This window comes from Ziziphus jujuba, chromosome 9, assembly GCF_031755915.1.
Source record: "Ziziphus jujuba cultivar Dongzao chromosome 9, ASM3175591v1".
In the NCBI taxonomy this organism is placed as follows: Eukaryota; Viridiplantae; Streptophyta; class Magnoliopsida; order Rosales; family Rhamnaceae; genus Ziziphus; species Ziziphus jujuba.
In genome coordinates this window covers 29361868-29372924 of record NC_083387.1, presented here as the reverse complement: position 1 = coordinate 29372924, position 11057 = coordinate 29361868, and the positions used below count along the sequence as shown (strand labels likewise).

At 35.9% G+C, this 11057-nt stretch overlaps 1 protein-coding gene across 1 annotated transcript; it reads left to right on the top strand.

The window, feature by feature from the left end:
* The first annotated feature begins 556 nt into the window (after positions 1 to 556).
* Positions 557 to 2717, top strand: LOC125424297 (UPF0481 protein At3g47200-like). Its single transcript, XM_060820181.1, has 2 exons — positions 557 to 783; positions 888 to 2717. Exon 2 carries the CDS (start codon positions 935 to 937, stop codon positions 2453 to 2455), a length of 1521 nt encoding a protein of 506 aa, XP_060676164.1. The 5' UTR covers positions 557 to 783; positions 888 to 934; the 3' UTR covers positions 2456 to 2717.
* Positions 2718 to 11057: the final 8340 nt, after the last annotated feature.

Here is an 11057-nt window from a genome sequence, read left to right as displayed (position 1 = left end):
AAATCTAACAAGTAGCGACTTGTAAATAGATGGTCACATAGGTTGATGTGGTGCAATCATCAAACGCATGTTTTTCTCATGGTCTAGAAAATCAAACCTTTGTGGCTGCTATGATGTGTGGAAGGCACAGAAATAATAGGTCCAAAAACCACATGAATTTATCTCTCCGGCATGGCTCTCAACACTTCAACGACCAAAACGCATTCACCCAAAAAAATAAATAAATAAATAAATTCCCAAAGTGCGTTCCATTAAATATGTGAATGACATTTTTTTATATATCACGTTGTACGAAGAAGAAAGATTTTATTTTAATTTCTTTGTTGCAAAATTATCCCAAATGCCAAATGTAAAACCAAAAAAAAAAAATCTTGTACATAATCTGTTGTTTCAACAACAGAGCCGCATCGGAGTATTGTGAAGTAATCCCAGCTTAGCTCAGGTTCTGGCTCCACATTGCCAGATCAGCACAATAATTGGAGTAGGTCATGGGGCTCATGTGCTTCTAATTAGTTATTAATTTGTTAGCTTTAGGTTTACGCTGGGTGTTAAAAAATGCTTTAGCTTTGCCTATAAATAATTTAATCTCAGACTCTTGTAAGGTAAGCTTTCTGCAGACTTACCAAACAGAATTTGGAACTATCTAATTTTTCTCTCCTACTTTCTTATCTACTTTCTTGCTCTTTCTTTTCCTTTCTCGCATTTTCTTCATGGAAATCTTCCATGTTCCCTGAGAAGCTGATCATACTCAGAAGTCCTATCGCAGTTTTCATAATAAACCAGGTCAGTAGATCCTCTGTTTTTACGATTTCTTCAATCTTCTAATGGACTTGTGAGTTAATTATAATGAAATTTTCTAAAAATCCAATTAAGCCTTGTTGTTTCAGGAAATACAAGTTCTAGGAAATTGAAGTGGGTTCTCAAGACTAATTAAATGGAGTATTTTGCTACCATGGCAACTCAAGAATATACCCAAATATATGGAGAATATACTTCAGTTTCTATCGAAGATAGTGATGATGAAGCATTGGCTAAATCCATGGAGGCAAGGCTTCACTATGACTCACCCCTGTCTGCAGAATGTTGCATCTTCAAAATTCCTGAGGTATTTCGCAGACAGAACCAAAAAGCATATGAGCCGGACGTTATTGCCATTGGACCATTCCACCGCGGAAAACAAAGCTTGAAGCCAATAGAAGATGTGAAACAATGGTATTTACTAACCCTTCTCTCGCGTTTGAATATAAGCATGCTTAGCTTGGTTAAAGGCATTAAGGGATATGAGAAAAATGCGCGTGACTGTTATCAAGGACCAATTAGACTTGATCAGAATGAATTCATAGATATGCTAATCGTTGATGGTTGTTTCTTGGTCGAACTTTTTCGTAAGGAGACCGTTTTTGAATTAAGAACCGGGGATGATCCTATATTCAACATGTCTTGCATGTATGAATTTTTCCTTCATGATTTGTTGCTGCTTGAAAATCAGCTTCCTTGGTTTGTTCTTCAACACTTGTTCGCCTTGACCGGGGGAAATGACCATGACCATAGCAGCAGCAGCTTCACTGAACTTGTCCTCCATTTCTTCCGACACAATTTCCCACAAACTAGCCCTTCCATATCCACTTCACGATTGCACGCTAAAAACTTGCACATTGTGGATCTGATAAGAAATGTTCTGACTTCATTGTCCCAAGATGATCAAAGTGATTATCCTGTTCCCGTTAGTTATTATGTGCCGGAGACGCATCAAAGTGATCAAAGTGATCAAAGTGATCAAAGTGATCAACATGATCAAAGTGATTATCCTTATGATTATTATGTGCCGGAGACGCATCAAAGTGATCAACGTGATCAAAGTGATTATACTGATCTCCGTATCCCACATGTGCCGGCGAGGCCACAACCCCTGTCGGCGAGGCCACAACTCATTCCCTGTGTGACTAAACTTATGGAGGCAGGAGTGAAATTCACTAAGAGTTCCTCAGATAACATGATGGATATAAAGTTTGAAGACGGGAGTTTCAAAATTCCACTACTTTTTATCAATGAGACTACAGAGTCAATCTTCAGAAACCTGATTGCTTTCGAGCAATGCTATCACAGGTGCGATGATAAGATCACATCTTATGCAATTCTGATGGATAACCTTATCAACACCGGCAAGGACGTGGAAAAACTCAGTGACGAAGGGATTATTGACAACTGGTTGAGCGCGGAAGATGCTTCTCAGTATTTCAACAGGCTCTACAATGACACTTTTGTGATCAATTTCTACTACAACGATCTCTGCAAGAAAGTGAATAAATATTATCGGACAGACTGGCACAGATGGAGAGCAATTCTGATGCGCGATTATTTTACAACCCCATGGACTATCATTTCTCTTGTTGGTGCATTCATCCTTTTGGTTCTTACCTTCTTGCAGACTTCCTTCACAATTAAGCAATCTTAATGATGTAGGACAATATAAATTGGGATTTTGTGTACCATATTTTAATTTTCATTATTTTTAGTGTAATTTAATTTCTTAGTCCTTAAGTTTAGGTGTTAATGTCAATTAGAGTTAATAAGGCTGTTCCTAAACTTATGTGTAGTTATTTGAACCTTAATTAAAGGAATTAGAATAATCTATTTTGCTTGTATTGGTTTTTAGGGTTCTCTATGTAAAGAGGCATTTCTTAATGTTATCTTCATCATTCCTAACATTCATAAAAGTTTGTTCTCTCTAAAGAATTATTTTCTATCTTTATTATATTTTTATATGCTTCCGGTTCGTCACTTATTCTTCTGGTTGCCAATTCTTTGGTAAGATATTTTAACCTCCTTGATTCATTTCCAATGGAGAATATACCAATTTAAATAGTCTTTCAACACCATAAAATAACATAAATAAGATATTCTTTGGTAGAGAGGCAAGAAGGAGGCTGGTTTGCCAAATTGTATGGTTTGCATTAATACACATAAGCAGTTTAATTTGTTGATTTACATCTCTCTGTCGCTTGATATTTTCAAAACAATGCAGAAAACAGGTTCTGAACACTCAACCTAATGACTGCCACAAATATTATGAATCTCCATAAGAGAATAACACAATATTATACTAGCATATGAAAGAATTAGACAAAATGATTTTACATGTAAAAGCACAAGGAACCTTACAATACATAAAAAGAGATCACAACCAGACATTTGCTTCAAACATAATAAGTATAAATATAGAGTGATCAAACAGAGTATCTTCTTATAAATACTAAACCTTGTTATGGAATTTTGACTAAAAAATTTCATAGATGAATATCATTTTCAGCGACTAAACAAGGATCAATTTATTTTCGTTGCTGAAATTATTGGTCGGCTTTTAATGATCAACTAATGACTGTATTTCAGTTTGTCATTGAAGCTACCAAAATCTACTTTTCAGAGACCAAAAATTGGTCGAGAGTTTGATTTTTTTCCCCCCTTTTTGAAGCGGTATTTTTGTCTTTTATGTTTCCTTTGATAAAGCAAGTACATTTATTGTCGTTATCTTAAACTTGGTTAGTTTTCTTGGACTTTAATGTTTCAGATTAAGCTGAAAATTTTCTAAACAATTATTCATTAATCCCTAATATTGGCTGCACTTGCATGCGAGGGATGAAAATTAATTAATGATCTTCATATATAAATGTAATTAACCACCGTTTGCACTTGCATGTGAAGAGCTAAAGTGACAAGATAAGCATATATATTTTCCAAACTCTATTAGTTATAATACTTTACCATAGCGGCATAACTTGATAGAATTAATTAAGTTCTGAGAGTGTAAGATTCCAAGTTGATACTAATTATAAATTATTTTCTTCAAGCTTTATATAAAGCTACAAGTCAGATTATAGATATCTTATTTTTCCATTGCACTCTGCTCGAAGAGAATGAAAGATGCATAAACCTCATTTAGATGTCAAAAGTAATTGAGAATGTACCTGAATCTCCATATAATTATAATTAGTTTGTAATCAGAGTACGCTCTATCCATGCACTTTATTCTAACAAGTGTGCACCATTTCAATTTTTAGTTTTGGTTAATTAATATATCCAAGTTTAACAAATGCAGTATCAATTTTTATTTATTTATTTTTCTGTTATTTATTTTCCAGAGGACGAGACCATCGTAGAATTGTGTTTATATGGTTTTGATCAACGAATGATACTTGTAGGCCCTTGGGTTTCCCTTCTCACTTTCCTGTTTCTTTCATACCTCTTGCTTTCTGGGCCAAACCAGTTACTCTACTCTCCATCCTTCCACTCTTCCTCTTCCCTTTCGTGTTTCTCTGCTTTCTTGTTGTATTCCCCTCCTTAGCTCTCCCCATCTCTGCCCCTTTTATTCTTTCTCCACCTGGTCTCTTCTTGCAATTTTATACCACACTAGGCAAGTATTCCTCTTCATTTGTTTCGGGCCCACTGAATCGCCAAGAAAGTGTTCCTCTTCCGTTCACCTTTTGGGCCCATGTGGAATATGAAGGTCTACAAGTCTTTGTGTTTTATTGGGCCTTTATTTTATTGGTCCTTTTGGGCCAATGTATGATTTCGGGTGTTAACAATGTTCAAATGATATTCCAGCATGCGTGTCATGTGATTTCTTTGGTTGCTGGTTCACTACCTTGTTCAAATTTTCGAAAGACAAATTAAGTTTAAAAATAAAGTTTATATTCCAAGCAACATGTAGTTCATTTCCGGAAGAAACATTTAAGAAAGAGCTTAAGTTCATTTCTTTCTGAACTTTTTTACGTTTAATGAAATTTTGTGTACACTTCAAACTTGTAGATTCAAGACAACATTTAGGAAATAAAAAAAAGTTCTTAATTAGGGTAGATGGTAATAAGACAGTGATGAGATTTTGACCTAGATTTCTAAAATATTGAGATATATCATATTAAATTACCACTTATTCTATGAGTTTGTTATGTATAATAAACTATGTCTAATATGAAAATGCTAATTTGTAGATAATAATAATAACAATCCTTTTATAAATAACAATTACCATAATAATAAGTATGGAGAATTATCTGAATCCAAAACACATTTGTCAAATTATAGTGTTATAGTTGACTATGGTTAAAATCCTTTACACAACAAAGAGAAAAGACACAGCTAGGAAATTTATTGTTGGTTTACGTACATAACCTGCACTCCAAGCAAACCAAAATTGTTAATTAATCTACATTCAATAAATATAGCGTAAGAGAATTGGGTTATTGACCTAAAATCATGACCAATGGATCATGATTTTCTAGCTGAACATTCCAACGTCCATCAAAATTTTAGCCATGAGCAAAATAATAACAGTAGAGTTATTAAATTTTAGATACCAAATGATATAATATTGTTGTATTGGTTTTTTTTTTTTTTTTTGAGTTGTTGTATTGGTTTTATTTACGTTTATAATTTAGACTGTTTCTCAAAAAAAAAAAAAAAAAAAAAAAGAAGAAAAACTACCATGCATATAATAAATATATTAGTATATTGATGATAAACACCGATAACGTGGGGAATGTGTAACATCCCACATCGGTTGGAGAGGAGCACGAAACGGTCTTTATAAGGCTGTGGATACCTCTCCCTTCAAGACGTGTTTTAAACCAGTGAGAGGCTAGGTAGCTAGGGCTAGGAGGGCCTTGGGCCTGAACCCAAAGCGGACAATATCTTGATGCGGGTGGACTGGGCTGTTACAGTTGGTATCAGAGGTCTAGGTTCTAGTAATCCTAAGGGACTGTGCACTGTTGTGCGTCCCATCCGCGTCTAATCTCTCGTTTTACCCGTCTTAAAGCGTTCTTTCCCTTTTTCTCGAAGTAAATTTGTTGCCCGAGTTTAATTAACTCTAATCTTCGAGGGTGCCAATTAGAATCACCTAGCCTAGCGGGGAATTCCTATGGCCTAGTCAATGGTCGATGATTGCCTTTTCTTTATCGAAGGTTATGTAATGGGGGCAGATCCAATCTTTGAATCTTTTTGGGACCTGAAGCGACCCTAGATATGGATCGAGTAGTTATGCATCTTATGTTTATGGACCGCTAGCATAAGGGAGTAAAGTTAAAGTGTGTCAGCTTACCTGAAGTGGTGCTTCGTGGAGGAGTTAGGAGGCCTTTACCATGGATAATTTCTATCCTCGTCTCCAAGGAGCTATCAGAGAATGGTGGTCATAGGTATTTGACCCATGTGGTTGATGCCCGAGTAGATGGTGAGCGTCGGAACTGCTCATAGTGGGAAGCAATTTGAAAGCGTTTTACTAACAAGTTACCTGGATTACGACCATAATAAGGATATCGAACCATTATTGAATTGGCTTTAGATACCGATCTATTTTCCGTACCGCCATACCGTGCGACTCCATCAAAGTTAAGGGAGCTTAAAGGCTTAGCTGCAAGATTTAGTGAATAAAGGTTTCACTAGATCAAGCTTATCATCGTGAATGACATCCATTTCGTTCATGGAGAAGAAGGATGATTGCCTAAGGGTGTGTATCGGCTACCAACGATTTAGCAAGGTCACCACCCATAATCGATACTTGTTGTCGAGTATGGATGATCAACCTCAAGGTGTCAAGATATTTTTTTTCCGATCGATTATTAAAAATTAAATACTTTTCAAAGTGATAATTGAAATTAAAGGTATTTTATTCAAGTATTTTTGTTTATGTTCGTACATGTATTTGGATGTTATATTGTTTAATATTATATTGCATATACCGCACCATACGGAGGCAGTGAGCCAATGTGGTCCATGTAGAGCTAGCCCCATAATCATGTTACCTACGAGTCCAGGGGATCGGACGACCAATATATGCAACCACCCTAATTTGTATTGGTAGCAGAGTGCCGGCGACAGTTGGAATCATGGATCACGTAGCATGTTAGAAGGTATCGTACGTACCTCCATTACGAGCGTGCATATTTCATTTTATACTATGGATTTTAAGATATGATTTTATGCATTTATTCATGTTTTTATTATTGTTCCAATGTGGAGTTTTAACAATCGCCTATGCAAGTTAAGATATTTTAAACTAATTAAAATAATTTTCTTATTATTTATTATTCCATTGATTTAATTAGTAAATTTCATAAATTATATTTCGATTTTTGAAGAAGTTTGGAAATTTAATTTGGATTGATAAATTGTGCATATTTTATGTTGGTGGTATATTTGAAAAATATACTTTATTATTTGTTTTATGTTATATTTTTTCCAAGAGCGATTTAAGGTTTAAGTATCGCCAATTGAGAATCCAAAGTAGGATATCGTTGAGTTCAAAAAGAGATCCTAAAGGAAGCACGTGATTCAAAGTATGCGATACACCCCAAAGGTACAAAGATGTATGGAATGCTCACTAGATGACATTATGGTTTGGCACGATAAAGGAGGTTGCAGGATTCGAATAAACGTACTTAAGTCACTGACAAGTAAAAGTGGGGAGTAGAAACGTTTGAGGTAGTTTCAATCCTTGCCCATTTCCGTGTCGGGTGGGGAGATGTAAACATGGATTTCGTGCTTAAACTATCGTTCACAAAGAGAAGGTACGACAGCGTTTAGTGAATCAAACAAGATCCAGATAACGATTAAAGTTCTACTTGGTTGTTGATGAGGTTAATGAGATGAGGATGATTCCTTAGGCATGGTTAGATGTTTAAGCATGGTTATTTTCATTCTAGAAGCTAAGATCTTGATATCTTATTTCCTTGGAGATTTAAGGTTCGTATTGGTGGTGCTTTATCGATTCAAGGTGGTTGATATTGTTGGTGATAATTTACAATGATAAGGAGTATGATTTTTGGGACGTAGTTAGAATTTAAGAAGTGTGGAATACTTTTATGGGTTAAGGATCTAGTGATTTGTTCATAGTATTGGTGGTGATGCTAGAATTAAGATTTAAATTCCTTATTGCTTGAGGTGTGGATTCATGGAATTTATTTGAAATTGGGGAAACTTAGGGTTTTCAAGAATGGTATTTGGATGTTGAAAAATTTTATTCATGACCTTGATGAATTTAGTTAAAGGAAAGATTGATGTTTGTCGAGGTTAAGACTATTGGTTAATCAATGAGGAGCAAAGGTTTTATAATTGTAAGTACTAGGAGGGTAATCGAAGACAAGAGAATTAATCGCAACCTTAACTTGGTGATACTAGTATTTGAGGAAATTAGACTTAAGTTCTAATCTTACCTTTTGAATTGCTGATCGAGTTACGAGAGTTGGTTGTTGATTTAAGGATACATGCTTTAGAAGCACTTTATGGTTAGCGTTCGACTATGACCAAGACTTGTAGATCATGTTCTCGTGGCCTAGTTTGAATATCCTTAATTAGTGGGCATGAGAAGGAAAGTTGCATAAGAGGAAAGTTAAAATTCACTATTAGGCGTGATGGTAGTTGCAGTGATAGTGGATGAGGTCTCTATTATACTTGCTAAGTTAAGCTGCTCAGGTTCAGAAGAAGAGCTATATAGTTGTGTGTATACAGATCTCAGGAGGTGAAGGATACGTATTGGTCAACAAAACTATTTCTTAAGTTAAAGTCTACTGGTAAATCCACATAGTCGAGGAAAGTGACGTGAGAGTCGTGTAAACCGCAACTGATATTTTTATACATTTTAGCTACGTAAGAAATTTCAAGGATGAAATTTTTGTAAGGGGAGAAGATTGTAACTCCCCATCCCAAAGTACAACGGAAGCTTTCCAACTTTGACCGAGGTTGACCGTTGACCGAATGGGTCAAAAGTTGACTTTTTGACTCGGATGGAATTCTAGGTTGACTGAGGTACCGTTACAAAGTACACGTTGGCACGCGTTTGTAGACTAGTAGCACGTTGAAAATGGAGCTACGGTTCGAAAGATATGAGTAAAACAAGATTAGGGTCTAAACTATCCAAGGGTGCCGGAGTTGACTTTTTATTTATGGGGAAATGAGCTTTGACTCATACATGGTTGTAAAGTGCTCATCGATACGAGTCCACAGACTAGCGGCACACCTAATTTGGACATCTGGTTAAAAAGTTATGGACCTGCAAAGTTTTAAAATACCGTATTATTTTAATATTATTTTTTTAAACGTGTAACAATGTGCCACGTGTAACTTAATAAATGTGACCATGTGTCGCCATGATGAGATGCCACATGTCAACCATGCTTAATATCATATTATTTTATTATTGTTATTTTATATAATAATATTATTTTTAATATTATTTAATTATTTTATTTTATTTTCTTTTTATTTCTTTTTCTTTTCTTTTTCCTTTTTTTTCTTTTCCCCACGTGAGAAAACAACCAGCCCCCACCCGAAGCCTTCTTCTTCTTCCTCCTTCTTCTTCCTTTCCTTTCCTTCTTCCTCTCGGGCCCTCGCCGTTTCTTCATTTCCGGCCACCAGACGGCCACACGCGCCGGCCACCGGTGAAGCCCAGTTCCCAGCGACCCCGATCTCCAAGTTTCCCGGCCAGACGCCGCCAGACGTGTCCAGATCGGACCGGTGAAGTCGGCGGCGGCGGGTTGAATTTTTCCGGCGATTCTCACCGTTTCCGGCCAACCCAGTCCGGTCTTCCACCCCTTTCCCCCTATTTTGGGTCCTCTGAGTTCAAATATGGCCTCCAATTGTTTAAATTCGAAGTGGTTCAAAAGTTATGAGGAGATGAAATTCGACTGGTACTTCTAGGGCAAATTCCGGCCAGTACCGGTGGAATTGGGGTCAATGGAGGCCGGTAATGCAATCCTCGTTCCATAAGCTTCATTTCGGTATATTACTCGTTAATTTTGTTTGACGTTTGTGTTTAACCCCCCGGGTACTGGATATTATTTATCCGAATAAAATATTATTTTATTTGACTGTGTGTGAATTGTTGTTCCAGGAGCACGTGTGCGTCGTGAAATTGATCCCATGGAGAATCTTAGGTTAATTGCGTGTTCCAGGTGAGTGACCCACCTTTAAAACTATTTTTGGGTGATTAATAATAATTATGTTGTGTTAATTTGGTATTTAGAATTATGCTCATGTGGTAGAATTTAATTATAATTGTGGTAAAAATTATATTATTTTATATATATATATACCCATTGATGCTAAACAGAAATTTTAGGTTATTAAGAAATCCCCGATTATTATTATTGTGATTTAATTGTATTTATTACGCATGAGCAATGTGTTTTCCTTAATTAGTGGTATTTGGATTTTAATATCATTTTTTGGCATGATTTGATTTTTAAATATTTCAAGGAAAATATTTGTTTAAGTTGGTGGTTTCAATTTTTATAATTATGCCCATGGAATATTATGTGATTTAATTTATTATATTTCAGAAATATTTATGCCATTGGAAAAATTTGAATATTTAAATTGGTGGATTTGAGAGCTGGTGGATTTGAAAATTATGGTATTTATGACGATGATTATAAAGGAATGGTGGAAAATTTACGGGTTTAATTGGATGGAATAAACCCAGTATGTTTATGGAAAATTTGAGATTTTGAGATGTATTGATTTTATGATTTTTAGATGCACCATACACGTACTGGTGTTCTGTATATATGGATGTAATTAGTGCGCACATGAATGTGATTTGCACGCAGGTGGGTGTGAGTAGCGCGCAAGTGATTATGGGGTTGTCCTGTGTTTGCCATCGGATGAGGGTAAGCCGCCCCTCCATGGTTACAGTGGTATGTCAGGACCCGTCCAAAATTCCTCACCGGAACCCTAGACAAGCCCTGATCCCAGGGAAACCCTACTGGACCTTCCAATGGAAAATCCGGTAGAACCTCCCCTAATGGTTGGACTTACCACAAATTTCCTGCACTGAAAGCACACTTCTATACACATCCCCTTATTCCTCCCACATTACTACAATTTGATTCCACAAATTTACAGCACTCCAAATGAATAACAGTAATCAGTGCATAATTAATACTAAATGTCCAATACAGTATACAGAGCATTATATAAATAAATGTGGAATTAATACAATGACAGGTAAAGAAGTAATACAAGATGGAGACGAAAAAGGGAAGAAAATGCTCCTTGAACTTTCGGTA